Source organism: Haemorhous mexicanus, chromosome 1 (assembly GCF_027477595.1).
Source record: "Haemorhous mexicanus isolate bHaeMex1 chromosome 1, bHaeMex1.pri, whole genome shotgun sequence".
NCBI classification, from domain to species: domain Eukaryota; kingdom Metazoa; phylum Chordata; class Aves; order Passeriformes; family Fringillidae; genus Haemorhous; species Haemorhous mexicanus.
Genome location: NC_082341.1, coordinates 157,254,734 through 157,270,857, shown reverse-complemented (window position 1 = coordinate 157,270,857; position 16,124 = coordinate 157,254,734). Strand labels below are relative to the sequence as shown.

The following is a 16,124-nucleotide window of genomic DNA, read 5'->3' as shown; positions in this document are numbered from 1 at the left end:
GGTTGGAGCAACCTGGGATGGTGGAAATTATCCCTTCCCATGGCAAGGGGTGAAATTGGGTGATCTCTACATCCTCATCCAACCCAATTCCATGATTCCATGATTTCTGCGCTCCCAACACCCCAGACCGACGGCGGGTTGAAATTCCAAAGCAACAGAAATTCCCACGTTATTCCCATCCTCCTCTTCCAGACAGAAAACCACCCCATTCCCATCCCATAATTACATTTTTCCTTGCTTTTCCATGATCTCCCCCAGCCGGGTGTGAAGCCCACGAGGAAGATCAATTTAAAAAAACCCGCAATTCCGCGGCGGCACTTCCCAAAGTAATGTTTTCCGACGGCTTTCCCGAACACGCGGAGCCGCTGGAAGTCGTTGCCATTCCGGCACGGAGCAGAGAGGGAAGATCAATAAAAACACAACGAGGCCGGCAGGGAAATGTCAGCATCTCGGGAAGAGGAGGCCCAGAATCCGCCGGAATCCGGCCGTAAGGAAGGAGCCGTGCCTCAATCCAGGGATTTTTCCATGTTTTTTGGTGGTGAAGAATAAAGGGACAGAGTGGGTGAAGGCAGTGGTGGCCCAGGAGATGAAATCCCAGGGAAATGGGTAAAGGGTTGGGGGTGTTCACCTGGAGAAGGGAAGAAAACTTTGGAGCCGTTTCCAGTGCCTGAAGGGGATCCAGGAGAGCTGGAGAGGAATTTGGGACAAGGGATGGAGGGACGGGACACAGGGAATGGTTTCCCACCGCCAGAGGGCAGGGACAGATGGGATATTGGGAAGAAATTCCTCCCTGGGAGGGTGGAGAGGAGCTGGGATGGAATTCCCAGAGAAGCTACGGCTGCTCCATCCCTGGAAGTGTCCAAGGCCAGGCTGGACAGGGCTTGGAGCCCCCTGGGATTCTGGAAGGTGTCCCTGCCCATGGGTGGTCCTGAAGGTCCCTTCCCACCCAACCCATTCCAAAGCTCTGCTCCAGCCCAGAACCCCAGACTTCCAAGCCCCATTCCAGCCAGGAACAAAATCTCCCCGGATCCCACAGTCAGGAAAACCCAAGAACCAAAACCTTCTCCCCCTGGGAATCCATTCCAGGCCTCACTTGCTCCAAGTCCTACGAGATCTTCCTTAACAATCAGGAATTTCCAAGTCTTTCCCTGTGGGAACGGCGGTTTCCGGTCTTGGAATGACACCACTGCGTCACTCCACTGCCTCTTCCCATTTATTGTTGGGAAAGACTTGAAAAAAACTGGAAATAAGATTTTTTTTCCTGTTGGGAATGTGGAGATTGCGATATCCAGCTTCCCAAAAGTCAGAGTGACGCTTCTAGCTCCTGAAAAAAACTGGGATTGGTGGGTTTATTCCCTAAAAGTCAGGATGGTGTTGCTGGATGTGGGAATGTTTAAAGGGCAGGAGCAGGAAGAAGGAAATAAACCAAATCCCTCTTTCCGTGAAGGTCAAGGAAAGAGCGAGGGAGGAAGAATTTGAGACATGGGAGGCACCTCCCATTGGAACAGCACAATGGGATCCTTTCAGGAGCTGGAAAACCAAAAAAAAGCCCCTGGGATTTGGGGATCCCTGGGAGCAATTTCAGGGATAACAACGAATTCCCAAGGGCACTGGGAGGTCTGGAGCGCTCCACTTCTTCCCCTCAGCACCTGGAGCACATTTATCCCTCAAACACTTCTTGGCGGCTGGAATTAAAAATAGCCAGCCTGGATGAGCTGGAAAGTGGTGGTGGTGGAGGGAGGGAAAAGAATAAATTCCAGCTGGAATGTTTATTTTTGGGAAGAGCCAGAGGAGGAAGAGGAAAGGTCGGGGTTCAATGCGTTATTTAGAGCATGTAAGGAAATAATCACTGGAGCAAAAATGCGGGAGGGAGAGGATGGAGGAAGAGCAAGGAATGGTGATTTAAAGGTTTTTGGGTTTTTTTTGAGGGAAGAGGTCACAGGAACAACTTTGGAATCACCTTAATCCAATCTTAATCACCGAAACGAAATTCCCACCGGTATTTCTCATCTGGAGCGAACATTCCTGAATGAAAACTCCACAAAACAGCGACAGCAACCACAGCACAGCCCCCCCAAAAAAATCCCAGATCCAATGATTTGGGAACCCTCCCCCAAATCCAGGCCCCTCCACGGCTCTGTTCCACCATCGGGGAACGTGTGGTTTTATGGGATTTGACACCAGTTTGACTCTGGAATCTGCCTGAATTCCCAGCCGTGTTCTGTGCTTTGGATTCGGGATTTTTTTTTTCAAGGTTTTTGGGTCGTTATTTGGTTGGGTTTTTTTGTGGCGTCTGTTCCCAAATTCCCAGAGGCGGGACTCCAAAATCCATCATTTCTCAGGAAAGGAACGCCGGCAAAGCTTTGGTTTCCTGGGAATGGTTTAAGGAGTTCCAAAAAGCCTGGAAATTTTGGGATCAAAAGTAGGTCACCATCAAATCCAGGTAAAAAACTATGGATTCATCCAAATTTTCTGGGAAATGGAGTGGGGGGCGGGCCGGGGGGAAGCTTTAAAGGAGCACAAAGTTGTGGGAATTCCTTCCCTGAAGCTCTACCTGAGAACATCAGGATTATCCACAGGGAGGACCTGTGGGATGCATCAGGAATTCTCCGACTTCCCCCTAAAGAAGGAATTCGGTGGCCCACGGGACGAGATTTTCATGGAGTGGATTCCCCACGTTCCCAGGAATTGTGATGTCCAACCAACCACACACACACACAACATTCTCCAGAAGCCTGGAATTCCACGAAACACCTTTTTTTTTAAAACGATTGTGGATCGTTTGGGATGATCCAGAGATATAAAGGCCTGGAAACCCTACAAAGGTTGGACAATCCATAAAAACCACCTGGTGTTGCATCCCGGGTAAAAAAGTGTCTCCTTGTCCCAACAAAACAGCAGCACCAATGAATAAATTCCCCAAAAAAAAAAAAAAATCGGGATAAAATTCCCGAAAAATCGGGAACTGACCAATTTTCATGGATATTGGGAAACACAGCCTGAGCCAGGATTTGGAAAACCTGCAGGAGCCTCCCTTTCCTTCCAACCTTTTTAGGGTTGAACTCTATGATTTTAAGGGTCTTTTTCCAGCCTAAACAATTCCATAAATCCCTGACCCCTCGTTGCTCTCCCACCACCCCAAGCAGCCAATCCCACGGCACAGCGGGACATTCCCAAAAATCCCTTTGAACCCATCTCCAACCCCTCTGGAAAGGAGCAGCCCCAGAACATCTGGCTCACAGGCAGCCCAGACATTGGACTGTGTGGATTTGCAGCTGGAAAAATCCAGGATTTGGGTGGGAAGAGCAAAGACTTCCCTGGAAAACGAGGGTATCCCCACAGGCCTTTCTTCCCAAAGGAAGTACCGAAATTCTCCTTCCCAATGGGATTAATGTTGGGATTATCCTGAAATCCATCCCTGGTTCTGGAGGCATGAGTTGTGCCACTACCAGTGACACAAAACTCCAATTTTTGGAGTTAAATTCACCCAAATCTGGGCATTTTAGGCCTGGAATTGCTCCCTGTCAGCGACCCCAAGATCCCGCACTCCAGCTCCAGGCCGGGTTGGATCAGGCTTGGAGAAACCTGGGATTGTGGGAAGTGTCCCTTCCTGTGGGATTAGGTGGGGCTTAAGGCCTCTTCCAAGCCAAACTACTCCAGGATTTTGTGATTCTGGATATTCCAAGAAAATCCCTTTAGAGGAAAGGGAAGGCTGTTGGACGCTCATCCCAAGGGAAGGAATAAAACCCTTGATCCCCCCAAATTCCACACGGAATAACACTCGGAGAACTCCAAAATCCAACACAAAACCACACAAACAACCCGAGATCCCACATTCCCGGACTAATCCGTACCCACAACCAAATCCCGCCGCTTTCCCCATTCCCCAAAATCATCGGCAGCACCAAATCCCAGCTCCCCACACTTCGCCATCCCGCTGCTTTTGGGATCCATGAACTTCCATTCGGGAAAAGCCATTCCATGAGGGAAGGAGCCCAACCAAGACCTGGATGGACACGGAGGGAAGCGCCACATCCCAATTCCAGCCCTGTCCGAGCCACCTGCTGCTGGCAGCTCCCTCCAAACATCCCAAATCCATCCGTTTTCTATGGAAAACGTGGAATTTTTTGTGGTTATTTTCTTTTTTCCCTTAATCCCACCCAGCTGCGTGTGCCAGGTGAGGCTCCGGAGCCGAGGAGCAGCTGCGGATTTCTCCGTAGAGGTCACTCAAGGGGTTGATTAAAGTGGGAATAAATAAGAGGATAAATAAATGACTCGATGGAGAACGAAATAAACGAACGACGGAACAAATAAGCGAGGGGAAAAAATAAAATAAACGAGGGGGAACAGATAAAAAATCGGGGAGTAAACAGAGGAGGAAATAAACAAATAAGGAAATAAATAAATAAGGAAATAAATAAATAACTCCACTCCCATCCTGCAGTTTTCGCAGCCGGAGGGAAATGCAAGGAATGGGGGAGACGGCGCAGGGAAGAGAGGGGGAGAAAAAAAATTTTAAAAAATCCCAAACCGGCGGCTCTGTCGTCCTCGCGAAATAAAATAAATCCCAAACAACTCTGCCCCTCCACCTTTCCAAAACCAGCGGATTCGGTCCTCCAGATCCCCGCCCCAAATTCCGGCGCTGCGCATCCCGCTGCAGCCCCCCCCTCTCCATCCCACCCGGCTCCATCCCTGCCCGCTCCCCTTTCCCGGCGCATCCCCGCATCCACACCCACTCCCACCCTCCCCGCCGGGAGCTGCCCCCCCTCGCCCTGCCACACCTTCCACCTCCATGAAAACACCTCCCGCATCCCATGGGATCCATCCCGGGCAGCCTGCACCTTCCCCCCGCCCGATCCCGAGCAGAGCATCCGCGGGGAGCGGGATGGGGATGGATCCAGCCCTTCCATCACCTTTCCGAGGGAGGAGGGTGGGATTTAACCCCCACCCCCACCCCCCCCTTCCTGCGGAGGGTGGGATCCAGCCCTTCCAAACCCCTTCCATGGGATCCGGCACCTCCAAACCCCCCAAAAAGGGAAGCAGGGTGGGATTCAACCCCTCCGGAGGGAGCAGGGTGGGATCCAGCATCTCCATAAGGAGCAGGATGGGATCCAGCCCTTCCAAACCTCCCAAAAAAGGGAAGCAAGGTGGGATTCAACCCCTCCGGAGGGAGCAGGGTGGGATCCAGCCCCTCCATATGGATCAGGATGGGATCCAGCCCCTCCAAACCCCCCCAAAAAGGGAAGCAGGATGGGATTTAATCCCTCTGGAGGGAGCAGGGTGGGATCCAGCACCTCCATGAAACCCCTCAAGGAGAACAGGGTGGGATCCAGCACCTTCCTAAGGAATAGGGTGGGATCCAGCCCCTCCAAACCCCCCAAAAATAGAAGCAGGGTGGGATTTAACCCCTCCATAGGGAGCAGGATGGGATCCAGCACCTCCATAAAATCCCCTGTGAGGATCAGGGTGGGATCCAGCCCCTCCATATGGATCAGGATGGGATCCAGCCCTTCTAAACCTCCCCAAAAAGGGAAGCAGGATAGGATTTAACCCTTCCATAAGGAGCAGGATGAGATCCAGCACCTCCAACCCCCCCCAAATGGGAAGCAGGGTGGGATCCAACCCCTCCATAAAGAGCAGGATGGGATCCAGCACCTCCAAACCCCCCAAAAAGGGAAGCAAAGTGGGATCCAACCCCTCCATAGGCAGCAGGATGGGATCAAGCACCCCCAAACCCCTCTCAGGGTGAGATCCAGCCCCTCCATAAACCAGGGAACAGGGATCCAGCCTCAGCCATGAGGAGCAGGATGGGATCCAGCCCCTCCATAAAACCCCCTGAGAGGAGCAGGGTGGGATCCAGCCGCTCCAGGTGGGATCCAGCCCCTCCACAACCCCTTCCAAAGGGAGCAGGGTGGGATCCAGCCCCTCTGCTGGGAGCAGGATCCAATTCCCCCCCATCCTTTCCCAATTCTCCCCGAAATCCAGGGTGGGGTTGAGCTCCATCCCCCTTTTCCCGTCTCCTTCCCGCAGCCACGGGGATCCAGGTGGGCGCACCCGGCCCCCCCCTCCATGCACCAAAATCTGGGAGGGGGGTTTGGAATTCTCCAGCCGAACCAACACCTGGATGCAGCGCAGGTGGGGATGCCCCCACCCCGCGCCCCAAAATCGAAGCGGAGCCCCCAAAACGGAGCCACAGGAGGAGGGAACACTCCCCCCTTCCCAAAATGGGGCTGAGACCCCCCAAAGTGCTGATGGGGGGGGCAAAGACCCCCCCAAGGGCACCTCAAAGTGGGGGGGGCACCCCCATAAGCACCATATGAAGAGGAGGGGGATGCAAGAACGGATCCCTAAAGGGGGTTTGAGGGGGTTTGGACCACGAGGCGCAGCCCCCCACCCAACCCACCCCTCCCCTCCCCAAATCCCCCTCGCCCCCCCCCTTTCCCCGCCGCGATGCCGCTTCTCACCTCTCCGCCATGATCCCCGGCGGCTCTACCGCTCGCCGCCGCCGGTCCCGGCCCCGGTTCGGGCTCCCATGGCCCCCCCGTGACCGACCCCGAGCCCCCCCGGCCCCTCCTCGCTCCGTGCCCGCCGCGGCCGCTCCCGGCGCGCTCTGAGCGCGGCGGCCCCGCCGCGTCCCCGTCACCAGCGACAACGGCGGCGCGGCCAATGGGGGCTGCGCTGGGGGGCGGGACCAGACCGGGGACACGCCCATCTCCTGCGGAAAGCCACGCCCGTATTCAAATGAGGGGCGGGAATAGTTGCCCCGCGGGGGATGATGGGAGGGGTAGGAGGATAGGGGGTTGGGAGGATGCGCGTGCGTTCTGGGAAATACGGTAACCACGGAGCTGCGGCGGGTATTGTGCGCATGCGCACTTGGAATTACGGTAGTTTCTTGATGCGCACTTGGAGTTACGGTATTTGTGTTATAATGCGCATTAGGAATTACGGTAGTTGCGTTGTGATGCGCATTAGGAAATACGGTAGTTTTGTTGGATTCGCACTCCGAATTACGGTAGCCGTGAAGCGCATGCGTAGTTGTGACTATGGTGTGGTGCTGCTTTTTGGGAAGTACGGTAATTGTGCGCATGCGTGTTAGAAATAGCGTGGTTCTGGTATTATATGTGGTGGAAATCACGGTAGTTGCGATGCGCATGCGCAATGGGAGCTACGGCAGAGCGCGATACACACTTGGAATTACGGTAGTGATAGCGCGCATGCGCGTTTCGAAGAGGGTAGTTATGACGCGCGTGCGCATTGGGAAATACGGCGCCTTTGGAAATACGGTACTTTGGAAATTACGGCACTTGAGACGAGCTGCGCATTTGTAATTACGGTAGCCATGCTTAGATGAGCATTTGGAATTACGGCAGTTGTGGTGCGCATGCATATTTGGGAACGCGGCGGTTACGGGTGCGCATTTGTAATTACGGTATCGTGGTGCGCCGCTTTTTCATCTACGGCGGCTGAGGCGCGCATGCGCATTTGTAAATACGGTACTTGCGTGATCCTCATTTGGAACTGCGCTGCTTCGTGCGCGCATGCGCTCTTGGACCCACGGCAATAGGTGCACATTGGACATTACGGTACTTACGATGCGCATGCGCAGACCGAGATACGGTTATTGTGCGATGCGCAAGAGAAATTATTTTAGTCGGGATGCGCGTGCGCATCTGGAATTACGGTAACCGTGTGATGCGCATTTAGAATGCGTTCCTTTCAGTGCGCATGCGCTTCGTGAATTTACGGTACCACGATGCGCACACATTAAAAAAAAAAAAAAAAAAATCCGGTATTTATTTTGTACATAAGCATTTGAAATCACGGTTGCGGAACTGCGCATGCGCGATGGCAATTACGGTACCGGCACGATACGCAACTGGAAAAATTACGGTACCCGCGGCGCGCACGCGCATTTCTAAATACGGTAATCCCGTATTTCCCGAGGCGCACCCAGTTTTGAGTGGGGGGGGAACATGCGTGGGAGCTGCCGCGGGCGCTCTGTGCGTGTTGTGTGCGCACCTCCTTCAGACTCACGCGTGGGGAACCCCCAGCACCCCGGGATCTTCAGCCCTCGGTGGCACCGTGTGACCCCTGAGCCCCCCCGGGGTCTGTGACACTCCCGCCACCCCTGTGTCCCACAGCATCCCAAAATACCCCGCTGTACCCTGTGGGACATGTACCCCCCCCATTGTCCCCCCGTGTCCCCACACCCCCTGTGCCCCCCCATCCACACCCACATTCCCATTCCCTCCCTGGTGCCTTTGGGATGGGGATGGAGACCCCAGACTGGGAGGCTCCAACCCCTCCGGGGCCCCCCAGCGCTGCCCACTCTGTTCACCCTGGAGGTCCCCCCTGAAATTTGTCCACCCCAAATTTTCCCTCCATCCCACCACTGCTGCTCCATCAGACATTCCCTCACCGGGATGCCCATCAGCACACCCCAAAACCCCAAACACCCCGAGGAAGAAGCCCAAAATATATTTTTGGGGAGGACAAAGGACAGCTGGCCATGGTGACAGCTGAGTTGAGGACACCACAAGACCTTGGGAGCAGCTTTCGCCCCGTGGCCAAAACTCAGGGAATTCAATTTCCCAGGAGGGGACAAGTTGGGTCACGGTGCGAAACCAACCACAAAACCCTTTTATTCCCTTTCCAGCCCCAGCACAATCCCTGACTTGCAATTTTTCCAGGAATTTGGCTGGCTGTCTCGGCAGGATCGGCGGCTCCGCCGTGCCCGGGGTGCTGCTCACATGTTCTCTCTTCTCCACGGCTGCGAGAGCTCCCTCACGTCCAGCCGTGGTTTTTTTGGGAGCAGAAGGACCCAAAACCTGCCAGGTTTTCTCCTCTGAGCTCCTTTGGGACGTGCGTGGAGAGGGATGGCGGCTGGGAAAGGGTGAGTCAGTAAAATTTTGGGTTTTTTCCTCCTGCTCCTGTTGCTCTTTCGGTTTAGTTTTGGAAACGTTTTGTTTTGGGCTGGTTGGTTTTATGATTTTGGGGTTTTTTTTTTTCTATTTAACCTGATTTTTACAGAATAAAAGAGCAGCTTTGTCCTTTTCTCTGAGCATCCTGATCCGAGAAAATCCGTTCCATCTCCAACTCATGGAATGGTTTGGGTTGGAAGGGAATTTCATCGAGTTCCACCCCCCTGCCACAGCCAGGGACACTTGCCACCACCCAGGGTGCTCCAAGCCCCGTCCAACCCTGCCCTGGACACTTCCAGAGGAAAATCAGGATGTCTCTGAGGGGTGTGATGTGGCACTTGGGGACATGGCCGAGGTCCCTTCCAACCCAAAACCATTCCAAGGTTCCATTCCTGGGCACTGCCTCTCTTTGTTCTGCCTGGAGCTTTTCAGGGAAGCTCCAAGTGAATTTCTCTGACTTTTAAACCTCGATTAAAAACGAGATGCCAACAACTCGAGCCCGTGAATTCCCGCTGTCTCCATCACCATGGAAACGTGAGGCTGTTGTCTTTTCATAATTTTAAGTTATATAAAGGCTTGGAACAACTCTGAAACCCCCCCAACGATTAAACAAGAGGAATAGTGGAAAAATTAAACCCACTTTTCCACCAAGAAAACGATGGAAATGGATGATCTTGAAGGTGTCTCCCAGCCTGAACCATTCCATGAATAAAATCCAATCCCATTTATCCCACTGTGTCTCCACAGCCCAAATTTTGGAGTGCTGATGTTTTCATCCCATATTTTAACACGCTGCTCCCTCTCGTTCCCCCTGGCCTGATGCAATTCCAACCTTAGGGAATGGAGCTGGAGAAAAAGACTCCTCCAGGACTGGAGAGCATTTCTTTGGGATGATTTTTTTTTCCCCATGTCGGTGATTTTGCTTTCCTGGCTCTCCTGATGTTCACAAAAGCCTGGAAAGTTTCTAAATTCATATAAAATCTTCATTTCTGTTTGTTTGGCTTCTCCAAAAGGCGTCCTTGTCCAGCTGGGAAATTGGGAAGTCTTGTTGTTGTCCCACCAGGAATTTCAGCCACCAGTCACAAAGTCCTCTTGAGTAACAGCAGATTTTGGGAGTGGAAAATTTAATTTCAGTCCTCGAGAGCCTGTACCTGAGTCCTGTCCTGGTTCTTGAGCAATCCTGCCAGGGAATAACAAAACCTGGGAGGAGAGGAAGGCTCGGAGCGTCCTGGTGTGCACAGGCCAAAGGAGGCCTGGGAAGAAACCCCAAAAATTCCCTTTAAAGGGTCGCCCTGTTGAGGTGAACGGGTTGAGCTCCTAAATCCTCATGGAATGGTTTGGGTTGGGAAGGACCCTGAAATCCAGCTGGTTCCATCCCCTGCTGATCCCAATCCCTTTATCCAGGCAGGTTTTCTCCAGGAAGGTGAATTCCAAGGCCGTGGGATTTGGTTTGGGCAGAGCCATTGCTCCAGAGGCTTTTCCAGGGTGGAGGGAATTGGGCTCCCTTCCCGGGGTCAGGTGCAGCCCCCCAGGAATAACGGGATGCTGGCAGTGGGATCCTGGAGGGAAGGGATGTGGCCGATGGATTTGTTTCCTTTGTTTCCCCGTGGAAAGTTTGATTTGGCTGAAATCTTTGGGAAAGGGCGTGGAGGGACAGGACAAGGGGAATGGTTTAAACTGACAGAGAGAATTTGGGATATTGGGAATGAATTCCTCCCTGTGAGGGTGGTGAGGGGCTGGAATGGAATTCCCAGAGAAGCTGTGGCTGCTCCTGGATCCCTGGAGGTGTCCAAGGCCCGGCTGGACGGGGCTGGGAGCAACCTGGGGTGGTGGAAATTGTCCCTGCCCATGGCAGAATGTTGGAATTAAAGATCTTGAAGGTCCCTTCCCACCCAAACCCTTCCACAATTCCCTGACCTGGGTGCTCTGGATTGCCCCAGACGTTCCATCAGGGTGGGGACAGGGAAGGCAGGAGGTGACAGCACCCAAAACTGGTGGTCCAGGGACCCTGTGGATGGTGAATTGTGACACGGAATTGGTGCAGAACCGAGGGGTCTGTGGCACCCAGCAGATTTGATTTGGGAAATTTCAGAGTTTGTTCTTTTTATCAACATTTTTGGCAGCATTTTGCCTTTGGATCATTGTCCTTCCCCCTTTCTCATAATTTACATTTTGTGGGTTTTTGCCATTTCTCCCCTCTTTCTGTTAAAATTTATTCTTTTCCCTTTCTCCCTCTATTTTTTGGGCTCATTTCTCAATCCTAATAATTTCTTTAGGTGGAGTTTTCTAACCAGGTGTTTTGTATTTTTTTGGCAGCCTTTCTGCCCCAGAAGGCCTTTGCCTGGTGGTTTGGTTTTGGCATTTATTCTAATTTCTTCTTTATGGATTTACTTAAAACAGGAGGTTTTGGGGTTTTTTTACCTTTATGGGGTTATTTTTTCTGCCCCATCTGCTTGCAGGGGTCTGTTGATGGATTTATCAATTGCAGCTGGTTTGGGGAGTTTATTATTATTACTAAAAAGTGGAAAATCAGGGATTCCACAGGACATGGAAAAAGTGAACAGCACTTTCACCTCCACACCAAAGTGTTGTGAAATTAATTGTTCAGGTTGATTAAACTCTCACTGTCAAAGGCAGCAACAAAAGCTGGTTTAATATAAATTACGTTTTATAAAATATAAAATAATATAATTTTATATAAAATAATAATATAATTTTTTATTATATTTTGTCAAAAAAAGGGTTTGATGGGAAGGTCCACTCTACTAATTAAATCATATCCTAAAATGATTGTGGTTGGGAAAGACCTCCGAGGTCGTCAGCATGGATGAGACATAAAAGGGAACGTCCAATTGGAATTAATTTAGAAATATTTATGTGGATAATGAAAAAGCTTAGTGGGATTTTATTGGGGGTTATCATTGGCTTGTTGTTGTCTTATCACTGGCTTATCGTTCTTATCAACGAAGCGGCTCATTACGATTGGCCACCACTACAAGAGGGACTGAGCCACAGGTTCCAGATGGCAAAACTGGTTCTGTATTTCTATTTCATGTGAGGAATTGGAGTCTTGGAATCAGCTCCCAAAGGGGCGTAGAACCGTGGAATTGTTGAGGTTGGAAAAGCCCTCTGGGACTGAGTCCAGCTCTTCTTTCCCCAGCAGTGCCAAAGCCACTCCCAACCACGTCCCCAAGTGCCACCCCTACATGGACATGGGTCCCTCTCAGGGATGAGGACCCTTTCCAGGAAGGAATTCTTCCTAACATCCCCCTGAATCTCCCCTGGCACAGCTTAACACCGTTTCTTCTTGTCCCTTTTCCCCAACCCTCACCTGGCTCCACCCTCCTTCCAGAAGGTTCCCCCGAGCCTCCTTTTGTCCAGGCTGAGCCCCTACTGTTTGTGGGGTCTCATGGTGATTCCCTCTACTCATCCACAATTTTCCCAGTCTCTGGTCACTAATCACCGAACTTTCCAAAGAAAATATTTCCATCACCACAGGAAATTGTTTTCAAACCAACCCAGCCTGGCCTCGAACCCTTCCAGGGATGGAAGTGAGGCACGGGATGGTTTTTGTGGCCATTCCTTGGTCTTGGCTTTGATGCAGGACACAGGAGATGCCTCGGACAATGAGGGAATTTTTCCCTGTGGAAAAGGGGCCAGAGCCTGTTTGGTTGGTTCCTTCAGGTTTTGGAATGGGTATTGGAATATCACACAATTTTATATAACTCTGTTTTATAACTCCAACAGCCCATTCTTCATTCACATAACTCGATTTTATACAGTTTTACAGACTCCAACTGCTCAGTAATTTCTTGCCAATTGCTTTATTGGTTATTAACAAGTTGTTATTCTGTATTGACTGGTCATTCAAACCCCCAGTGTGTAACTGCAGGAAAAGTTGTTTGTGAGAAGTGGTCTCCATTTTTCTATCTAATGGTGTAAAAACAGTTTATACAGCTGGCTGGTTGTTCTTTTCACCCAGGAATAGATTGTTTTGTTAATGAACTGCTCACACCAGGATTGCTTCCACATGGGGAATTGCAAGCTTGGCAAGGCCAGCCACTGATTTTAGGAGAGCGGGCTTGATTTTACGAGGCCTTTCTTTATAATTTTTCCTATAATTATTTTTTATAACTCTTTCTTTTTCATCTTTTTTTTTTTTTTTTTGTAATTTTTCTGCCTTACTGCAACAAACAGGGACACTGAAGTTAGTGCTGAACCCATGGAAAGGAATAATACATTTTTCCCACTTCTTTTCTCTCCTTCTCCTTTCCCCCCTGCCTCCAGAATTCCTTTCTGTTTGTCCTCATGGATCATGAGTGGTGTTTGGAAAGGAGGTTGGTCAACAAGGAAGGAAAAATTGCACCAGTACTTGCTTGGGCTGAAATATTTCCCTAAATAAGTTTTGGCACTTTGGAGGGTCGTCTCTGCTGGGATGAGTGGCTTGGCCAGAGTGGAAAGAGGGTGAACACCAAACCTGAGGCCTGCTGGAGCTGATGGACAATTGACACCTGGATTCAGCTGTGAGAGGTTGGAACATTCTTGAGAGAAGAAAGAAAAAGGAGTCATCTGAGGCTATGATGCAGGAAAACTTTATTGAGGCAAAAAAAAAAAAAAAAGTAAAAAGCAGGAGAAGTAAATAGAATGGAGCGGGTCTGAGGTGCAGTAGGACAAATATCAGCGCAGATCCTTTGATTGCAGCAGGTCTGGCCAGAGCATCAGGGATTTCCTGCCCCACAGTGGGAGCAGCCCAGCAGAGCTGCCCGAGGGTCTCTGGCTTGGGAGAAGGGGTTTGTCCAAAGGGACTGGACAGAGTCGAAGGGGCGATGCAGAGCAGGGAGCAGGAGAAGAGGAGGAGGCAGATGGGCCATGTTTGGGGACAGCCCAGGCTGGCCCCGTGCCTGCTGCCTTGCTTGCTGGCCTGAGAGCAGAGCTGGAAGTGCTGAGTCCATTTGAGAGCCTTGGCCCAGAGATGCATCCTCAATGCCTGAGATGAGTTCCAGGGAGTGGGTGGTTGGTGTCAGGGATGGTGCTGAGGGCTCTTAGCAGATGTAGCCGCCCCTTCTGCCATAGCAGTCCAGGCCTCCCAGCCCATAGCCAAATCCACGGCCATAGCCAAGGCCATAGCCAAAGCCACCAAAGCCACCAGAGATGGGCTGTCCCTGCACGCTGAGCTCAGTGCCCACGGCAGCTGAGGAGGTGGATCCGACGGCGGTGTTCTGGGGGAAGGAGCTCATGATGGGTCCTGGCAGGGTGACCAGCACAGGGGAAGGCTGGATAACAACTCGGGAATCCTGGCATTGCAGGGCACAGGGCTCGTTGCAGCTGTTGGCCAGCGGGGTGGGTCCGCAGGGACGGCAGAGGCTGTTGCAGGCCATGGGTGTGGTGTAGAGGGTGCCTGAAAGAGAGGGGGGTGAGGCAGCGCAGGAGTGTGAGGGGCAGTGGGGGAGGAGGGTGAAGGAGTGTGGAGGCTGTTGTGGGTCTGTGGGGAGGTGTGAGGGCTGCTGAGGCTGGGGCTGAGCATGCTGGAAGAGAGGGATCAGGGGTGCAGGAGCAGGAGGGTCAGGGGTTTGAGGCTCACCTGGTTGTCAGCAGGATCAGGAGGAGAAGGCGTCAGGAGAAGTGTGTGAATGAGAGAGGCTCTGGGCTGGCTTTTATGCTGGTTGTGGAGGGGTGGGACAGCTTTGTCCCATGGCCTTGGGGCATTTTTTAGTCAGCAGCTCTTTCGTTACTGGTGAATCATGAGGTGGGGAATGTTTTCCCTGCCACAGTTGTGCAGTTTCGTGTCCAGCTCTTGTTGCTGTGTCCATCTGACCTTGGCGGGAACATTAATATTTTGGTATTTGGGTGGATGTGATTGTTCAATGTGTTTCAGTGAGGGCTTAATAAACAGCCAGAGCCCTGAAGATTTGCAATGTCATCAGTGAGGTCACTTTATGGCACTGATGTGCTGTGGTTTGTGGGTGCCTTGTGAAGACTGGGACTCTGTGTTGTGCTGCTGGATGTCCATCAGTCATTGTGCTGCACCCAGGAATGCTGAGGGAACTGCTGATGTCCTGGAGAGGTCACTCTGGAACAGCTTGGCAAGGTCCAGGTGCTTGGAAGTTCCTTGTGATGGATGAAAGAGATCTCATGGCCTTGTGTCTTGAGTGGGATCGAGAGAGGATCTGGAAAACGAGAGCAAAGTCGGGCTGAACTTGTTCCAATGTTTGGTTCCGTTTGTATTTCTCAAATTTACATGACAGCATTCTCTGTCATTTAAGGTGTATTCCTTGACCTGGTTTAGAAATCCAGTAAACAAACAACAAACCAGTGCCTGATCCCTTTTTGCCTGGGCCGTGACCTCAATTCTCTCATTCCGCATTCATCCACAATGTTTCCTAACTTATGTTCTAGAAATGTTAACATTGTGTCCCTCTGAGCAAAACCTAATAATTACTAACGGACAGTCAGTGTGGTCCTCTTCCCTCCCCTCTCATGGTTCCGGCGTGTCCTTGTAAATTCTGTGATTCCACGTCCCTCTCTGACCTTGGTGGCACCTTTTAATTCTTTTAATTGCAAATTATAGTGACCAAATTCTGCTGTTGATGGTTCATGTCTGGGCAGGCTGAAGACGTGACCAGAACTTTGGAAAGCTGTGGCGTCATCATTTTGGTCATCCTGTGGCCCTGGTGTGCTGTGGCTTGTGGGTGTGTTGTAAAAAATTGTCCCCAGTTTCTCTCAGCTTTGTCAGGCTGGGCTGAGCTTTGCAGCTGTTCCAAGTATCTGGTGCTGCCCCTTCCATCACATTCCCTTGTTCTTTGCATTTCCCCAGTCTGGCAAACTCTGACATTAAATTTTGTCTTTCCTGTTGGTCGTGGTCTTCTATGTGCCCATCCTGATTTTACAGCTTTGATATCCAGAGCGTTTTAGGTCCCAGCTTGGGCTGAGGTGTGAGGTCACTCCTCTGGGCAGTATCTGGTGGTCAGAATGAGGGTTTGGAGGTTGCCCAGGGTTGTTGGAGGTGAGCATTGCATGATCCTCAACAACCAGACAAGTCTGAGTAGTGTCAGGGCCCAGCGTGGTGGCCTGAGAAGGCTCTGAAGGGCTGGGCCCAGATGCTTGTGGTCAGTGTCCCAAATCCAGATGGCAGAAAGTCCCCAGGATCCAAGAGTTGGATCCTTTTGGCCAACACTGAAAACCTGAGTGGTCCTGGACATCTGC

General features: G+C 51.5%; 1 protein-coding gene, 1 long non-coding RNA gene and 1 pseudogene across 2 annotated transcripts in view; 1 reads left to right on the top strand and 2 right to left on the bottom strand.

Annotated features, from left to right (window-relative positions):
- Positions 1–6,578, bottom strand: part of ARHGAP39 (Rho GTPase activating protein 39) — a 116,512-nt gene extending 109,934 nt beyond the window's left edge. Inside the window, exon 1 of the mRNA XM_059868372.1 lies at positions 6,465–6,578. Coding sequence (XP_059724355.1) covers positions 6,465–6,475 — 11 coding nt within the window. The 5' untranslated portion in view covers positions 6,476–6,578. The remainder of the gene's footprint in view (positions 1–6,464) is intronic.
- A 628-nt stretch (positions 6,579–7,206) lies between these two features.
- On the top strand, positions 7,207–14,148 carry LOC132338614 (uncharacterized). The gene is made up of 3 exons (XR_009489496.1): positions 7,207–7,283; positions 8,691–8,893; positions 13,209–14,148. It is a non-coding gene; the product is annotated as an uncharacterized LOC132338614 (long non-coding RNA).
- Positions 13,964–14,627, bottom strand: LOC132338609 (feather keratin 2-like; annotated as a pseudogene).
- Between the last annotated feature and the right edge of the window lie 1,497 nt (positions 14,628–16,124).